The following is a 20880-nucleotide window of genomic DNA, read 5'->3' on the forward strand; positions in this document are numbered from 1 at the left end:
CGTCTCTCGGATTTTTTTTTTAATTAAGGGGCCATCGCTTATCAAGGTCCGAAAATCACTCGAGGATAACGGTCAATATGTGTCAGGTGACCGTTTAGGCTTTAGTGTGAGGATAGGTAGTGAGAGACGTCTGAGAGAATTTGATTATTTCAGAAGACAGCTCAACAAGTCATAGATTTAAAAGCGACTATATTGTCGTCAGCTGGGATGCGACCGGGATATTGTTTTTTTTTAATCGCTCGAGACAAGGCATAAAACCACTTGATATATAGAACTAATAAGAAGAAAAGATTATTATCGCAAACACAAGAGATGCATATTGACCTTCGTTTTTAAAAGACCACGCTTGTAGTAAGAAGGAAAACAGTCAGCAGAAAGAAGCTACTGGAATGAGAAGCTACTGCAATGAGGTATTAAAACAGCGAATTGATGGAGACAATTAGATCAACGGGGCTTTGTTTTTAACTTATATAATTCTTGTTGAAATAAGGAGAAAAATATTGAACTAAAATGATAAAAAATCTCTTAATATTGTAATTCGAACTGACTAATCGAAAATTTGCACGGATTACAATATATAGCAGTCGAAAGCCGAAATCATGATTTTAACTCCAACACATCTATGCCAATTATTAATCCAATTCAACTGAGAAATTAAGTTTTGACGTCCATGTGAGTTCTTTTTTCTTTTCTTTTCATCTCGGCGGAAACACGTGATGGGCTGGAATATTGTACGTAGGTCACCAAATGCAATAATAATTTGTCACCAAATTTTGACCGTAAGTAATGTTTCAACTACAGGGTAGAACAATATAATTGTCGCCATAGAAAAGACGACATGATTCCATTTCTCTTTGATGAAAAATGGTTTTCTTGTTGCAGACCATGTACTAGTTGACCAGTTGTGTACAACTCCCAAGAACGATAGGAGCCTTCTATCATGTCTGAAAGTGACACAATGTTCAACGAGCGAGATCGGAGATGCATCGCTCTACAAGCCATGCTCTCTACCGATCCAGGTTATGAAAAAGGACCATTGACAGCACATTCCAAATGCAAATACGGGCAGTTTAACGCTTGAGGGCACAGCTCAATGAAGTTTTCGACAACGGTTATGGTCTTTGGTGGTTTCAAGTGAGGGCCACATCATGCCACCTCACATCTTCGAAGTCGGCTTGAAAGTCAACAGGCAAACGGTACCTGGATGTGCTGAAAAGTATGGTAATCCACTGGTGTAATCAGATGCCCGCTGGTAGCCCCTGAGTTTGGCAGCAAGACTCGGTTCCAGCCCACGTCCAAAGAGACCCAGGCTTGGCTTCAGAAGGAATTCTACGACTTTGTACCCTTCTCTCACTGACCCCTGCTCCCCCGATCTGAATCCGCTGGACTACTTCGTTTGATCATACGTCGAGAACATCACAAATATGACTCCCTACAACACCAAAGCCAGCTTGATTGATCGCCGCCATATTCCGAGTATTCACAGAGCTTTCGCCGGTGCTAGTTGAAAAGGCATACTTCCAGTTCCGGACCAGTACCGAGGTAGTGATTGAGGCTGAATTGAATACATATCAATTCTACTACATAATCAAGTTACCTGAATTGATTTTTTAAAACAAAAATTATAAAATAAAACTGTTGTGTTGTTTTCTTTAAAGCGAAAAATTTTCATTCTTCACTGTACTTTATGAAATAATTCTTTAAACAACAAATTAATCTAAGTAATTAGTGAAAATGGAATTGTCAATCAATTAATGATCGATTTTTTTAACTCTTTTTCACCCCAAACAAAACATATTGCAATAAGGAAAGTAAGGCGCTGCTATTTGCGATCGTTTCTAACAATGGACTGTGGAGAGTGCAGCAGCAAGATGTTTGTTTACGTTACATTTAAACTTCTGTTGGTTAATACAGTAAGGGAAGCAGGAAATGTCTAGCAGTTCGAGGGAAGAAATAATTAGAGTAGAAAGTATTCCAGCATCTAGGAACGTCAACAATGAAGGGTGGGATTTTGCTGATTGTCGGGTTAGTCATAGTATGTACACCTATGAGGCACAAGTGCTATGGGTGCATCGGTACACTTCCTATTAAAGTACTGGTAAACATAATGATTCAAGATTGAGGTGATAGGTTAGAACTTGGTCGATAGTGTGGAAAATGTTAATTTGAAACTTTTTTATAGACCCTGTCTAAGAGGGCGAGACTAGTGATAGATGCACCTGCCTAGATGCGGCAAAACACTCGAGGGGAAAACGAATGGACACATATGCAAGGCAATGGTGGAAACCTTCGAGAAAGACTTCCAGTCTGTCTTGGAATGAAGACATAAATAGATGGTAATATTCAATGTTGCCAAAACTAAGTAGCGAGCCTGTCTTTGTTTTATCGTTATTTCCATGACAAGTGCTCGTCTGAGCTCCATTCTCTGGTCCCCCCCTCACCAATCTTTTTCAAAAACACCCGACTAGCTGAAACCACCGTCAATAATTTTCCCCACTCCTTATCTGTGCCTAAATCAAAACGTAGATTCCATGAACAAAGCTTCTTTCTTAGAACTGCACGCCTGTGGAACTCTGTTCCGTTTGTCTGTTTCCCTCCCGACTTCAACCTGGATGTCTTCAAGTTCAACACAAACAAATTTCTGATGAACCGCCCCCCCTAAGTAATGACACCTTATCAATTCGCCAATACTATTGCTACACTATCCCATTGATTACTGTACACACAATAACCCTTATCCCCGAGTGGGCATTGGGCCTTGATAAGTGGTGAACTCCATGTAAAAAAAAGGTTTCTTTCCTTTAATAATTACAAGAAACCTTCTTAAGCACTGATTGCCATGGCTAATGACACATTACCTAAAAACACTTTGTTCAAACTCTTCGGCTTATCATTCGCAAGGAATATGAATTGAAACAGATACGTTGGGGGTATTGCCAAGGCTGCTACAACGAGGGCTGGCTCTCTCTACCGTACTAGAAAGTTACTTACGCCTAAGACTGTCCTGTGCCTTTATAAGACCACTATTTCCATGTATGGGGTATTGCTGTCACAGTTGAGCTGGTGCATCTGCTGCAAGTCTGTCACAAGAGTTCAAAAGAGAGTCGGTAACCTAATAGGTTCGGCACTGTCAGCTAAACTTAAATCCCATCGACGAAATGTTGCATCTCTATGCCTGTTTAATGGTAGATGCTCCGACGAACTTCAAGCCCTTGTACCATCTCGACAGAAATACCCCCGAAAAACCCGAGAAGCAGTTAAATCTCACCCCTACACTGTAGAGCTTTCTAGAATCCAGAAAGCTTTCTACTCTACTAGTTTCTTCTCTCGGTGTGCTAAACTTTGGAATTCCCTTCTCTGTTCCTATTTCCCTTACCGTGCTGACATGCAGCAGTTCAGGTGTAATGTAAGCAGATATCTTGCTGGTCAACTCCCTACATAGTATCCCTGCAAATTATGCCCCAGATAGTAGGCCCTAAATCAAAGTGACACCGTGCCTTGTTTGATGTGAAAATGCAGTAAAAAAATGATTCCATTTAAAGAATGAAATGTGCTCGCACTTTTTTATTTGTTTTTATTTAACTGTGATAAAAATGAAAAAATGAACTTAAATTCAAGACAAAAATAATGTAACATAAAATCTGAAAACATGTAATTGATAATTTTAGGATAAAAAGAGAACGAAAAACGAAGTGCTTTCACTGGCGTAAGCTGTGTTTTATATTAAGGTGACTCTTTGAAATCTCTCCTTATTGTTAGTCATCGCAGCCGACTTTTAAAAATAAATTATAGTTAAGTTTGTTATTTTTATTTTCAAACTAGCAGGCTGCCCAGCGTTGCCCGGTCTTAAAATACGTATAAGCAATATATTTTAATTCATACAGAAACTGAGACATGCGCATGAGTATATGATGTTTTTTACTAAACAGTTCACTTCTTGTAAGTAAAAAAAATACTCTAGCTGATATCGAAACCAAAACCGGAAGACAGTGAAACAAGTACGATAACCATTATGCTAGTCTGACACGAATATCGAAGTGTTTCCCAACTTACTTATTCTTAACATAAAGAAGTCACGTTCCACGGCCGCGCATGCGCATTCGTGAAACAGTTGGTAACCACATTAAAATCCGATCAGCACCACGTACCAATTTTTCAGTTTTTACCCCTTAGCTACACTTTCTATCCGGATGTACACGGATTAAAACGTTTTCCACGTGTCTGAATGCTCTATATACAAAATTTCAAGTTTGTAGATCAAACATTCATTGAGTATATCGGTTGAGAAGTGTCCTCACTCACATATTCTCACTTTTATAGCTATATAGATAACACAATATAGCGATAACAAACAAATAGGTTAGCCGGAATAAAACTTCAGTTTTCAGTTGAAATGCCATTTAGGACAAACTTTAAAATGTATCAATTTCATATATCAGATTAAAACCAGTGGCATTATTTTATGACTGAATGTGTTATAGAAATAGAGAAACAATCTCTTTTCAAAGTGCGTGTCTAACTTACTGACTCTGTGAAAAAAAAGAATAAAAGTAGATTAACACCTTATACCGAATCATTTCTCGCAAAATGATTCTAAATTTTTGGCGATTACGTGTGAACGGTTTCGCATATGAATTTAACGTAAAATTATTCACCATCCACTGATCTCTCTAGCATTTTAGGGCAGATAATCATTTTCTTCCTCTGGGAGATAATCCTGAGAATTTCGGGAAGATATCAGGTGGTTATGTTTAAGGATTTGTGTGTAGTTTAAAATATTGCCACTAGGACTTACGGTTAGTAATAAAAATGTGGTTAAACGTGTACTAGCTTGGAAATAGGGATCATTTTACATTCTGTTTCGCTGGTCTGTTTTCCAACTGCCTACAATATTGTTGTCTTAAAGTGTAACATAAACATTTGAAATAAATAATTTTCTTTCCGACAAGTTGATCATCGTTTTCATACGCAATCGCTTAAAAATATAGGATTATTTTGAGTAGGTACGGCCAAAACAGGAGGGAGGAATTATATTTTGATGAAGTATCTCTTGAAGAATCTACAAAAAAAGCAATTATGCAATCAATACGACATTTTCACCGATTATTAAGTGAAGAATGATCTTCATAACGGTGAACTTTTTTTCATAATCGATATATATATATATATATATATATATATATATATATATATATATATATATATATATATATATACTGGTTACAGCCTTCCTTTTTTATTTGCGGCTACAAATATGCTTAAAATAATCAGCCGAAACGGCTGGAGACAGTAAGGATTATAGATAAAACAAAAAAATAACATTTGTGCACGTATCAGATTTTAAGATTAAAAATTCGAATTTTGAATGTGTTTAATTTTTCATCTTTTGTGTTTTGAAATGTGAAATTTGTTGAATATGTTAATAATTATTATTTTTTTTAAATAAGCAAAAACAAAACAAAAAGAAAGAAAAAGAAAATTATATATTTTCATTATTTTTATGAAAAACACTATTTTTAAATCTTTGGAAAATAAATTAATAATTTTTATTTTAGTGAGTCCAATATTGCTAATATACCATTAAATAGGAAATGCTTTGAAGAATCGATACCAAAAAAGTAACAATCGATATTTGCTAAAAATACGATAATGCTTTTCGGCAATTTGTCGTCACGTGATATTACCTCAACCATGGTAGATCATAAAGGCTGCAGACAGTTTTTCGTATTTACAAACAGTTATTATCTCCTCCATTTTCTTTTTGCGCTTAACTTAGTTTAAAGTGTGAGGGACTTGCATCTATCACACTCTCTTGTCCAGAAATGGCAAGACAGGGTCAAGACAACCAAGCATGATACTAGATACAGGTGTTTCTCCAACAGATACAGAGCCTAGCATTCCCATAATGGTCACTCATAGGGTACTGGCCAACCTCATCGTTGCTTAACTTCGGGCGTTATGTGGGCAACAAATATATATATATATATATATATATATATATATATCGCTTATAAAAAAAGTATTAAACTCTCATAAGATTGATTTTCCACTTAATCATCAAAACAAACATTTAAAAACATGAAAATTCACAGGACTTAATGAACTTCATTAAGTCCTGTAAAAGTTTCCGCAGTTTCTTCCAAGCAATCATCAAATTTTGGATTTTTTAATCTATCGAGTGAGATAAAAGATGGAATTATTTGAAATAATTTGAAATAATAATGCTTATGTTATGCAATTTTTTCAAATATTTGCATATCAAATCACCCTAAATCTTATTTAGACAAAAATAATTAATTGATTAAAAATCTTTTTAAAAAATATTTCAACATCGAGACAAAAACGGCGGTGAATGGTGTTTTTTTTTTTGGGGGGGGGGGTATTTAACATTTTAAAATTATATCAAAATTAGTAGAAAAGGTATTATTTGATTCTGCTTTTCAGATGATAAAATTCGGGCTTTTATTTTTCTGGAAAAAAAAGTTGCTCAAGAATTATGGATTTTAATAGATTTTAATTCGTTTAAAAAAAATCAGAAAAACGATTTTTCACCCATTTTTTTTTTTTTGGGGCCGTGCCTAATTTTGGTGAATGGTTTTTGCTAGAAATAAAATAATAATAAAAAAAAAGAAACTTGACATGAGTTGATAATAAAGACAAGATTAGATGTTAAAAAAATTTGTTAATTTCTTTTTTGTTTTATTAAGATCATGCTTTGGTCATTCACCCATTACAATAGGGTTCAACACACATGTATTCATACACAAACAGGCAAACTCACATTCTTACACCAATAGAGAATAAAACAAAACGTCTTTGACGGCCTTTATCGGTGCTTTTATTTTTGTTTATTTTTTAATTAATCTTTGTACGATATTTCACTTATTATTTGTTATTGTCCGTTATGCCGACTGTTTCCTCCAGGTGACGCTCTCCCAAAAGTTTCAAACAGGGTGATGCACATAAAATGGTCCGATAAAAAAAAAGACACATGCTGTCTCTGTTCACACAGTTTGGACATGAAGACAGATGAGCTGCGAGTAGAAAATAATCCGAAACGAACTGAATGTGTTTTTGCGTATGTCAGGCGTTGGATGTTCCTGTGAGTGTATTTGGGATATCTACACGTTAGCCATAATCCCCACACCCACCCAAAAGATAGTTATTTTTTTATTATTTACACACATGCATACTATACAAGCGTATATATGCTCATAAGGTAAGACAGAGAAAGACCAGCTTGACGCAGACTTTTTTTCGATCGCGGTAATCGTCTAGCCTTCATGTTGAAAGTAAAAATAATGTATTCGTTCTCTTTTTCGTCCCCTCAAAATATTTACAAAATATTCACGGTACAAAGATCAGACGAAGGCAAAAATATTTAGAAAACAGGCGAAAATAAAATAAACGGCAATAATGAAAAAAAAAATCAACAACAAAAACAGAGTGCAAGAAAGAAAAAAAAAGGCACGGGAAGATTTTAAACCAAGTAGAAATCAATAGTTTTTTTTTCGCGGAGATCGTTTTCTTTTTTGCCTTTTTTAACTGGAGAGTGACTTTAGCGGAAATATGTCGGCAGAATTAAGAGAGGGTATTTGGAATGTGTTCGATTGCTTAAAAAGGAAAAAAAAGGGGGGAATACTTTTTTTAGAGAAAAACTAGAAAAAAAAAAACGAAACGGAGAAAGAAAAACAGAATAAAGGCAACAAATATTACAGAAAATACAAAAAAAAAAAAAAAAGAGAACCAGAAAAAATAAGAAAAAAGTAAAATATCTAAAAATAAGAACAATCGGGAAAATTGAAAAGGGAAAAAGAAAAACAAAATAAAAAAATAAAAAAGAAGAGAGCAAAAACCAAAAACGAAGAAAAGAAAGGAAAAAAATTGAAAAGAAAAAAATTAAAAAGAAAGAAAAGAAAAGAAAAAAATTAAAAAGAAAGAAATGAATGCAATATTTTTTGTCAAGAACAGAAAAAAACTTTTCCCAGAAAAAAATCCAGAACATTCGAGAATTAAACTTTAGTTTTTCACCGTCATTATTTCCCTCTATTTCGATTTTCTTTCTGAAAGTCTTTCTGCGGAGTGAAAGAACTTTTGGAATCATTTAACCACCAAAAAGTAAATTCTGAACTTTGCACGAGAATGTTCGAAAGAAATTCTTCAGCGTAAATAGCAATTGTTTGTTTTTAGCTGATTAGCATTTCCTACGCTGTGCAGTTCAGTAAAAAATATTCTCAAAATCCTCATAGAATAGAATTTATTTAAAGAATTCAACGCCGTTTTCTTTTTGATTATTTGTCATTTCGTTCCCTTTATCTGCACAAACCTTCAACAGTTTTATTTGTTCTACCAAACGATCTGTGTTCGTATTTAACTAAAGTCATTTATCTTTTTTGCGCCCTTCAATTCGTTTTCTTTACATTTTTATTTTTCCGATTTCTCCGAGGTTTCGACCGTCGTCCGTGTTTCTTCGTTTTCTTTGTGCGCCTCGGCTTTGTCGCGCGACTGAACTGGTTGTATGATCGGTTTTGGTTAGGATGGTATCGCTTGCACGTGCAGCTTTTCACGACTTTAATATTATAGTGCCTGATGGAGCCATCTTCGCACAAGAGTTGCACGTCCTTGCGTCGGATACGCTCCTCGACGCATCGCCACTCCAGAATCTTCGTGCGGGCCCAGTATTTGACGAACTCTGCATACCAAGGAAGTTTGTCGATCGGAAGACAGTAGCCGGCACATATCATTTCCATTACCGGCTTGATAGACGTACACGGTCCATCCGAAATGTACTTTTTCGAACGGAGTTCTTTGCAGCCCATCTGAATGTCATCTGTAAATAGAAAAAAAGAAAGAGTTTTAAAAGGATGCAAAAGGTTTAGAAAAGACAATAAAAATTAAGTCGCAAACAAACAAATATGGTATGCCCCTTGTTCGTGTTTAACGCGCCCAAAATTATATATATATATGTTGAAACTGATTCATAATATATATATATATGTATGTGTATATATATATATATATATATATATATATATATATATATATTGATTATAAAGATTAATAATTATAAATTATGAATCAGTTTCAACAGGAAAAACAAACAAAATTAACTTGAGTGTACGATCGTTTCGAAAACGATATTCATTTTATTTTACAATTGACAATAATCATTTTCAACTATTTGAGCCCAAAACAAGGAAGCATGCACACAATACTTTATTGAACAACTTAAAACAAATTTCCTAATGAGTCTCAATAAGGAAAATCCACCAACTTATCACAAAATGCTAGTTTTATTTTGGTGTCTTACATTCTCCCTCCCCCTTTTTCTTTTTGAGGAGATAAATATTCGAATACAATTATTCTCAATGATTATCATCAGTTGTAAAATAAAATAAATATCGTTTCCGAAACGATCGTAAACTCAAGTTGATTTTTTTTTGTTTTTCCTGTTGGAACTGATTCATAATTTATAATTATTAATCTTTATAATCAATTTAAATATAGCTCTAGGATAAATATACCTATTGAGCTTATTATGTATCCACAGTATTATAAGCAAGATTATTTTGAAGTATTGACACATCAAAATAAATTTTGCTCTTTAGACTTACTCCAGGTCTAATTCCCTCTATTAAATTAATATATATATATATATATATATATATATATATATATATATATATATATATATATATATATATATGGTTGTGGGGGGTGTTATATAATGATTGCTTCATCTTTGCAGTTGATCGTCGTCGTTCCCACCAACATTCTTCCCATCAGCCCCTCCCCAGTTTATCTCCCATGGCCACGTATGGCCTAAAGCAAAGATGACATATGGTCGAGTATCTGGACACTCTGGACACTTTATGGTATGGTGTCCCTGTGCACAATCATATGACTCTTCAAACTAGCAGCCGACTTACATTTTCTGCCAAACACGATACAAGTTGTCTCATGAGTTTTGTGTATTACATTAACGGGGACTCATATTGGGGACATAACGGGACATGTATAACGGGGGGGGGGAATGATGATGATGATGATGATGATGATGATTATGATGATGATGATGATGACAATTCTGATACATATATATATATTAAATCATGACGACGACTGTGACAATTCTTAGGAACTTCATATTATTAATAAAGACTGCATGAAATGATGCAACAATTCTTATACACATATAGAGAGGAGGAGATACTGGTTGTGAGTAATGACGTCACGAGACAACAGTTACAACATAGTTGGTTTCTTTATTCTTCAATTGACCGATAGGTGACGTCAGGAATTCAAACTTAAGTCTACATGGTCTAATCTTCTACCCTTGGCCTCTAAGGGGCTCCAACTCCAACTGCCCCTCTCTCTCTCTCTCTCTCTCTCTCTCTCTCTCTCTCTCTCTCTCTCTCTCTCTCTCTCTCTCTCTCTTTCTCTCTCTCTCTCTCTCTCTCCTCAACTCTGTCTTTCAACTCTTAACTCTTAACTCTTGGCTGATGAACTGACTTCTAACTCCGAACCCTCATATTCTTATATTGAGAAATCTTTTTTGTTTATAACGTCAGAAGTGTGGTTTTCAAACGTGATTAATTTTCACGTGGCTTTACATATAATTGTCCAAACACACTTTTGGCAAACAAAAGAATCCTCAATTCTAATATCTAACTTATTTTTAAACAATTTATTTTAAATTTGCATTATCCATTCTTTTAACTGACATAGTTAATATTCAGATTTCTAAAAGAATGGACAATCGACTCTTTTTCCGACATAAATAATATTTAAGTATTTCTAATAGAATTAACAATAGATTTAATTTCTAACATTCCATTCTCCATTATCTTTAATACTTGCCTACAGGGTTCGATTCTAACCTTATTCTGATATCATTTTCACTTATCTAGTATGTCTTCTTCCATGTAACATCAGGTCGTAGCGGTAAGGGTACAGGACAGCATCTTTCGTGTTACTTCATGTAGTTTACATGTCCAGCAGTAGAAAGCGCTCATACTTCCAGCCAGTTTTACGAACGTGTAATTCCTTCATAGACCATTTACGCAAATTTCTCTTAAGCTCTACCTGTTCTAAGTTCTTTGTCTCTAATACCCTGCGACCCTCTGAGACAACTCTACGCCATTCACTTCTATTCTCAGCTATTTCTTCCCATCTCTCAACATTTATACCAAGCTCCTTAAGATTGTTTTTCACGCAATCCTTTAATCTTTTCCTGACCCAAGGTAAAATAGTTGCTTTGGTAATCTGCAGTCATCCATATAATAGATGACAGGCGGAGACTTCTGTGTCTCAGCAGCCCTACTTAGGGAGTGCACTGCTAACCCAGGATTCTGGGAAGAAACAAGAAAAAGTGCATAGAAATTGCTTGTTATTCTTTAAGCTGGCTATATATATGTATATATATATATATATATATATATATATATATATATATATATATATATATAAATAATTAAATATATATATATATATATATATATATATATATATATATATATATATATGGTACTCTTGCATAATTTGACCCGAATTCTCGTGAATTCCCGTCACGCATGGATCGGGCGAGACTGGCAATTATCGGTGTTAGCAGAGCGTTGTTCAAATGTTGAAACGCTAACCCGACTTTTTATTTTATTTATTTTATTTTTTTGCTGTTACGTTTTTAGTAATTTTTAAGGTGATATTAAGGGGATGACTTTTTATTTACTGGTTAGTTACTTATTTATTTATTTACTTTTGTAAATCAATTTCTGGGAGTTTGATTAGCCAACGAAAAAGCGCTATCTAAATGAAAGCAGACGACATTCGAATTGGAAGAAAGCGACTAAACAAAAACAAAGCTGCCAAATATATTTTCAAACTCGACAAACAGAAAAATGACAGGCAAGGAAATAAATCTATGCATGTTAGAAAAAGAAATGAACACACCGATGCAGACGATCTCATATTGTCAGAAGGAATTGCTGTCCCAAAAAATGAGGTGTAACAATAGTAAACGCAAATGTTTGCTTTAAAAAAAGATCGTGTATAAAGGATTGTTTATCCAGGAGATGTACAAATGGACAATGCAGACAATGGATATCCTTGCGCACAGGATCGTTTTTTGTGCGATCCAAGTTGGAGATTCCAACAATAGTAAAAAGTAATTTATTTATGGGCGTTCGAAATGGCAACCCTAAAAAATATTTCCTCTACTCCATTTCGTCCATCTTTGCTGTCAATGGCCATTCAACAGTCGACCGAAATAAAAAATTCCTGAGGAAATATCTTCATCTCTAGAAATTTCTTCCACCGGCAATTAACAACCGAAAAAAAACCTCAATTTTTTTGAAAAGAACAAAAACATTTTTTTTTTACTTTCTGTGCACCTCCCCCCAAAGACTTGACTTAAAAATAAAAAAACAAGAAAAATACGGTTACAAATTACAAAGAAAGAAGAAGAAAAAATTAAGGTTACAAAAAAGAAAACAAAAAAAACTTGTACTTACACCTAACAATTAAAAAACGGTTAAAAAATCTTTTCTTGAAGAAAAAAAACAAACTTTCTGTTGATATTTAAAAAAAAAAAAACTAAATATTAAAATAAAATAAATAAAAATATTTTCATTTTTCAAGGTATTTTTTTGTTATTTTTTATTATTTGCATTCGTATTTTTTCCGGGATGTTTTGTTTTTTTCAGCTGACACCGATGATTGCCGGTCTCGCCCGATCCATGAATTCACGAGAATTTGGGCCAAATTATGCAAGAGTACCATATATATATATATATATATATATATATATATATATATATATATATATATATATATATATATATATACAAGATAATTTCATAAATTAGTAAACGAATAAGGAATTTTGGAATATATATTTATATATAAAATCATTTAATTTGGAGAAGAAATACTGCACAAGCTCAAATTTTCTTTTAACTTTTTAAATTACTACTATATAGTAAGTACAATAAAATATTCAATCAAGAACTTGCTTTGCAGAAATAAAAACGAGATCTGGATGAATTAAAGTATATTTAATTTTATTTTCGACTAGACATATATCGGCAAGTTAAAATGCACACTGTTTGCTTAAACTTGCCGACATATTTTTACTTTTTGCTGCACATGCCCAAATTCAATTCATTCTTTCAAGTTTTTTTCTTTCTTACCTTTCTCTTAATAGCTATATCGGTGGAAGATGTGGCTGAAGCGCTACATGTTTTGGTTTCGATTTTAGCTGATGACACTCTAGTCAATTTTGAAAAACTTTTGAAATGACTAGTAAGTACTATATAATATTCAAGAAAGAATTTGCTGTGCAATAATACATACGAAATCTGCATGAATATTTAAACATATTTTTTCTGATCCGGCAAAGCCGAGCTTAGCCGCCGCTAGTATATATATATATATATATATATATATATATATATATATATATATATATATATATATATATATAAGCAGGCTCCTTCAGTCTTGGACAGACTATGGATACCCACGAAGGGTTGCTTGCGCATGACATTTTTGTGGTAGGAGGTGCGCAATCTCCAACCACACCTCTCCTGAGTCGATATTGTTAAATACCAGTGGCAAGTGAAGTACAGGACGACTGGAAACAAATACTGAGATAAGCGGAGAGCACATACAGCGCCTAGAATTCCCAAATGGTCACCCATCTGATACTAACCAGGCTCAACGTTGCTTAACTTCGGTGATCTGACGAGAACCGGTGTGTCAACGCGATTATGCCGTATTATATATATATATATATATATATATATATATATATATATATATATATATATATATATATATATATATATATATATATATATATATATATATATATATATATATATATATATATATATATATATATATATATATATATATATATATATATATATATATATATATATATATATATATTCGAGGTGCCTTCAATGAGTTTCTAGACGTTTTTGTACAAGCATTTAAAACTATCGTAGACTCTTAAAAATTCGGTATGCTATTGTTTATCTCTTATGAAATAACCAATTTTTATGATTTCAGATTCAAATGATCAGCTACAGTGGGTATTGGAATGCATTCTACCAAAGCCTGATTTTCACAGCTAGTAATTTTCAAAAATGCAATCTGGACGTGATGACACTTTGGAAGAACGATATGCAATACAATTCTATTTAAAACAGAAACGCATGGAATGCTTCAGACCATTTTGCATCATTCGAGCATCAGTGTTGTTGTGGCATAAGGGATTCAAGAAAGGCAGGTAGTCTGTGAGGGATTGATGAGACATGTACGAGGAGTAAGGAAGTTAGAGCACTAAAGTTGATAGCTTAAATAAAGAATTTCATGGATAAGGACCACCATGTGGCTATAGAGACAATAAGTGCACAGTTTGATGTCAGTTTGGAAACTGTACACGCAATTATTCGTAAGGAACTGAAAATGCGGAAGATTTGTGCGAAGTTTGTTCCAATGCTGCTCAGAGAAGATCAGAAAGAAAGACGTTGTCATGACAGCAGGAAGATGCTCTGGTGACCTGCGATGAATGCTGGATCTCCTACTATGACCCAGAGACCAAGAGACAGTTGCCAGTTACAGCATGCTGGCTCACTCAGGCCCAAGAAGGACTCTTATAAGCTAATAATAATAATCTCATTTTGAAGGCGTGGGCATGATCTACAAGCACTCAGTTCCCAATGGACATACAGTCAACAAGAAATACTATGTTGAGGTTTTAAGGGAGTTCAGGAAGAGATTCGGTCAGAAAAGGACAGCACTTTTCAAATCGGGTCAGTAGCATTTTCACCAGGAAAGTACACCAGTCAATAACGCCATCTTTGTCACGGACTTTTTGACAAAGATGTGCATCAAAACAGTTCCTCATCCTCTCTGTAGTCCAGACCTTGCTTATTATGACTTTCGGTTATTCCCTAAGCTCGAAGAAAAAAACTTAGAAGCTCGTTATGAGATAATTGAGGAGATAGAAGAGGCTATGACAAGGCCCATTGACACACTCACACAAGAGGACCTTTATGGGGCCTTCCATGAATTGAGAGAATAATACAACAATTGAATTACAGCCGGAGGAGATTACGATTACGTCGAAGAGGATATGTGTGTACTATCAATAAAAGTAGGTACACGAAAAAGTCTGGAAACTTTTTGAAGACACCTTGTATATATATATATATATATATATATATATATATATATATATATATATATATATATATATATATATTATACTGTTGGTTGAATTTTTCAGTAACTCATAACAACAACACAATATGTCATTCCAAAGAGTGCTCAATGCATGAAACAGCAATATATTGATTGCTGGAGAGCTATTGGCTACACATTAGCAAACGTGTTTTAATGACCCCCTAGCAGGGAAAATCACCTCATCAGGCCAAAAACCATCCACGAAACTTTCAATAAAGACCATTCCTTTATATTAAAGTCAACTTTACAAGGTTGAACCATTCTAAAAAGAAAGAGGGGTACTAACAACCTATATCAAGACAAATATAACCTATTCACAAAATAATGTTAGGTTTTTCAAGGTATAATTCTGAAGCAGACTTATTATAAGTTTGCATTAAATTTTCTAGCTCCAACCATTATAATTATAATTGTTTTTCGTTTGTTTTGTTAATACGGATTTTTAGAACTTGTACTCCAGTATCAGAGCAATTCATAAATTAATTACTAATATACTTAACCATATTATAAGAGTAATTTGTATATATATATATTTTCACGTTTGTTTGTATATATGTCGGTACTTTTTGTATTATATAGAGAAATAGCGCTAAATTTATAGTTTAGTAATATATGTATATATTTATATCTCGATTTGAAGTGGGAAAAAAACCTTAGTTAAATTTATGAATGGTTGGAGCTAGAAAATTTAATGCAAACTTATAATAAGTCTGCTTCAGAATTATACCTTGAAAAACCTAACATTATTTTGTGAATAGGTTATATTTGTCTTGATATAGGTTGTTAGTACCCCTCTTTCTTTTTTTCTGTAAAGTTGACTTTAATATAAAGGGATGGTCTTTATTGAAAGTTTCGTGGATGGTTTTTGGCCTGATGAGGTGATTTTCCCTGCTAGGGGGTCATTGAAACACGTTTGCTAATGTGTAGCCAATAGCTCTCCAACAATCAATATATATATATATATATATATATATATATATATATATATATATATATTGTGTACAGAAAGTTGTTAGGAAAAGAATAACAACTTTCTGTACACAAAATATAAATACGCTCTTACATTTTGGATTTTCCTTTTAATTGAGCACTCTGCTGGAATTCTTTTTCCAAAAAAAAACTAATCATATATATATATATATGTATACATATATATATATATATATAGAGAGAGAGGGAGAGAGAGAGATGATAATCAAGAAGGGTTCTAGCATTCTGTGAACTAAAGCACCTAGTGTTTATTATTATTATTATATCTTACTGTGATGTCGCACGAACTTCCTACAAACAACCTGGAGATAGTTATCAGTAGGGCTATGACAACAGCATATTCTTTTCATTGTTTTGATTCTCGACTATATATCCGATATAGATACAATTAATTAACCGAGAACCATATAACTCTACATAAAAAAACATATGATATCAATGGATATATCACTGAGAATCAAAACAAGGAAAAGAATACGCTGTTGTCATAGCTCTAGTTATCAGGTACCGTTACGATGGAAGACTCTCCCAGCCTGCCAAACTAAAATTCCTAAGCTTTGAGCACGTTTAACACATCACAGAGCTCCAATATGTAGATGGCAACGCAGCACCTTGCCATTCCAAATAAGGCATCCAGAGATCCTAAAACAACTTTACAGCCTACTTCCACCGCTTCGGACTCATTGTTAACACCGGGAAAACAAAAGTGCTAGTACAGCCATCACCGACTAATATCTTTCAACACTTACATATTCACGTCATTCCAGTTATTATAGGATCAACATATATATATATATACACATATATATATATATATATATATATATATATATATATATAATTTCAATTTTAAAATATATGCTAATATTATATATAATTTTTCCCAATTGGTACGATTAATTAAGGGCAATTAAAACGTTTTAACACTTTCAGAACATATATGTCAGTAGTTTACATTCCAAATCCGAATATATATTTATATTTTTCATTTTATTTCATTTTATTTTGTTTTACACGTGTTTTGTTGAATGGTGTACGTCAAAGAACCGACAGTTGATATGTCCCTCGAAAAAAAAACAATAAAAAAATCGATTCAAGAGATGTTTTTTCGAATTAAAAAGAATAAAAGCTGGTAAAAATAAATGAAAACTGTTAGCAGTCATATGATTCATATATATATATATATATATATATATATATATATATATATATATATTGCTTTCATAAGGATGTATTAATGTTTAAGATGTTATGTTTAAACTTCAATAATTATAGGCGTGCTTATAGATTTTAGTTTCCAAACTTAAGATAGAAAACTGTTTAAAATTTACGAAATATTGTTCTTAAACTATTATTCATAAAAGGATTATAAGACTAAATTTACCTGTCAAAAGTTTTCCTAATTGAGGAAATACGAAACTATGAAAATATAGCAATATTTAAAGTACAATGTATTATTTTCTAAAATTACAGCCATGCTTACGTATTTTTTTTAGTTGCAAAACTAAAGGGAGAAAATTGTTTTAAAGTTGGGGGATATAATGCATAAAGTATTATTAATAAAATGTTTATCTATATTCAAACTACATTTGCGCGGCAAAGGGCTTTTCAATTGAGGGGATTCAAAACTAATTTATAATTTTGTTTAGATATATATATATATATATATATATATATATATATATATATATATATATATATATATATATATTGTGATAGTGAACTTGTCTGTATGTGTATGCGGAACAGTTTCTACCAAACTTCCCAGTCAAGTTTTGGTTTACAGACTTGTAAATTTGCATATAGGGGATTCGGACTTATGGAAACAATTCGATTTGATATTTAGCTGCTGAAAAAAGTTTAAGCCGACTTAAAGTGATTTTCTTCACATTCACAAATATACTTTTATACGTTTAAGTCGGGTTTTTTTTCTAAACTTTTGATATAAATGTTGATTTGGCGTAGGTGGTTGCAAATAACGCCGGAGAGCGAAACATTTCGATTTAAGCTGATGGCACCCAGGTCATATTTTACTTTGTATTTTAATCACTACAATATATAAGGTACAATATAATAATGAATAGAGAATAGAGAATTTTTTTTTTTGTTCGGACTATTATTTTCATCTTTATTAGTTGTTGTTTTCATCTTTATTGGTTGTTGTTTTTCACGACGTTTCAATCCTACCCAAAGCGTGTCAGAGGTTTACTTGGCGAAAACGTGGTGAGACGACAACAACTACGGATGTCAGTGATTGCTGAGAATAGACTTAGGAGATTCGAAGTTCCTATCCGTGGCGATTACCACCTGACGAAGGCCAGAGGAATATTTGGCCGAAACGTCGTGACAAACAAAAACCAATAGCAATGAAAACAACAACTAAAAAGATGAGAATAATAGTCCGAAATAAAAAAATAAAATAATATATATAATGCTCATCTCAAAAATGAATTCCAATTAAGGAATAATATATATATATATATAAATATATTTAATAATAATATATATATATATATATATATATCAACTTGTATTAAACTCCTCTCAAAATGCAAAAAAGTTATTTAGAGAGAATGTATTCCAAAATAAGTCCAGCGTGACGATGCATATAATCCGATTGAAAAGTTTTTAAAACAGCTGAAATAATGAAAATTGTTTGTTTCCGAGCAGTGCAGTAACCCAAAGAGAAGTCTGTCCCCGGCCAAATGGGACCTAATAGTAAAAAGAGAGGAATCCTGTATGAGAATGAGAACCTTGATCATCGGCTTAATTAGAAAAAGTGATTTCAAGCGAAAAAATATCATATATATATATCATATATATATATACTCAATAAATTTTTTATCTACAAAAATTTTAAGTTTGTAGATGAAAAATTCGTTGAGTATATATATGTATATATATATATATATATACGTGTGTGTGCGTGTGTATATATATATCTATATCTATATCTATATATATCTATATATATATATATATATCTATATATATATATATATATATATATATATATATATATATATATATACTAAACGAATTTTTAATCTACAAACTTAAAATTTTGTATATAGTGCATTCAGCCACGTGGAAAACTTTTTAATTTGTTTTCAACCGAAAAAAATTGCAACTGAGGGAGAAAATTAAAAAAAATTGGTACGTGTAAGTGATCAGAATTTTCCCTGCGAAACATGGCGGTTTCTTGACGTTAAGAATGAGCAAGTTGGAAAACACTTTGAAAAGATTGTGTCAAGCTGGTCTAATCGTTATTGAACTTGATTTTTTGTCGTTGTGTTTTGGTTTTGATCTTAGTAGTTTTTTTTTATTTACTTACAAGAAGTGAACGGTTTTGAAAAAACATACAAATCGTATGCACATGGATTAGTTTCTATATGAATAAAATATAATATTTATGCATATTTTACGACCGGCAGCCTGCTAGTATATATATACTAGTAGGATTCCCAGCATTGTCGTAAAATACACTTACATATGATATTTTGATTAATACAGATTTCGTATTTATTATTATACTAGACCACCCGTGACCCGTTGGGTCAGTACGTTATATTAGCTATGGAATTCATGTATGAGCGTGACACTTGTGGCATAAAGAAAATAGTTTTTTTTTACATAACAGAAGCATTTCTATGAAAGTATATTAAAATGAAAAAAGAATATAGATAGATTTCTATGAGTCGTTCTGTTTATTATAATTGTTATTTTTTTTTAAATTACAGTTACTGAATTATAAGTGGTTGGTCATACTTATAGGTAAATATGCACTGAACAGGTATCATAATCCTTATTATAGTTAAATTCAAATTTTGATATATCATCTTTTAAATGAAATTGTTAGTTGAAAGTACAGAATAATAAAAAAAACACTCTCCACATGTTAATAATGGCTTTTTAAATAGAAAATGAAAATAAAATGTAACTTTTTTTCATTTAATTTAAGCAAACATTCAGTACCCATTGTGTAAAGGAAAACACTATTTAATGTAATAGAAATGTGTGCATTTACCGATTCAGCTTTCCGTTTGGAAATGTAAGCAGACGACTTTAAAAAACATGGGAAGAAGAAAAAGAAATTTTTTTGTAATAACGCCCTCTAGTAAAAAGGTCTGCATTAGTTAAGGGGGATAACTCTATCCAGTTTTACATCGCTCTCTTTTTCTCTCTCTCACACATACACGTAACTATTTCTCGCGTACGTAACGAAAACAGAGGGAGTAGGAGTGTTGAAATCTATTAGAGGGAAAGTGAGAGGTGTTTTCTTTCCATAAATTGTATAGGGTAATATTTCATATTATTAATAGATTCATAGATAAATAGATTTTATAATATATATTATAATTATCTATGAATCTATGTATTATTTGTATATATAAATAACTATTTGATCAAATTAAATGAAATTGTTTGTATTAAAAGCGATATAAAAATTCCGGAATTGGAATAACGGATTGAAGACGTTGCTATTTACGCATGCGCAACCGGATGTTGAAAACCGGAAATCTGATTGCAAACATACAAGATCCATAGACTTTTAGTATTATATAGATTATATTGAACCCAATATATAGTAATGATTTAAAAATTAAAAAGAAAAAAAAGAAAAATGCGCCACCACTG

General features: G+C 32.5%; 1 protein-coding gene and 1 pseudogene across 1 annotated transcript in view; both read right to left on the bottom strand.

The window, feature by feature from the left end:
* Positions 1-6815: 6815 nt before the first annotated feature.
* LOC145285016 (sclerostin domain-containing protein 1-like) overlaps positions 6816-20880 on the bottom strand; it is a 215776-nt gene continuing 201711 nt past the window's right edge. The window contains exon 2 of the mRNA XM_080134099.1: positions 6816-8830. Coding sequence (XP_079990225.1) covers positions 8403-8830 — 428 coding nt within the window. The 3' untranslated portion in view covers positions 6816-8402. The remainder of the gene's footprint in view (positions 8831-20880) is intronic.
* LOC145285448 (5S ribosomal RNA) lies at positions 13661-13777 on the bottom strand (annotated as a pseudogene).

This window comes from Euprymna scolopes, chromosome 9 (assembly GCF_053919585.1).
Source record: "Euprymna scolopes isolate OS-2025 chromosome 9, ASM5391958v1, whole genome shotgun sequence".
Lineage (NCBI taxonomy): Eukaryota > Metazoa > Mollusca > Cephalopoda > Sepiida > Sepiolidae > Euprymna > Euprymna scolopes.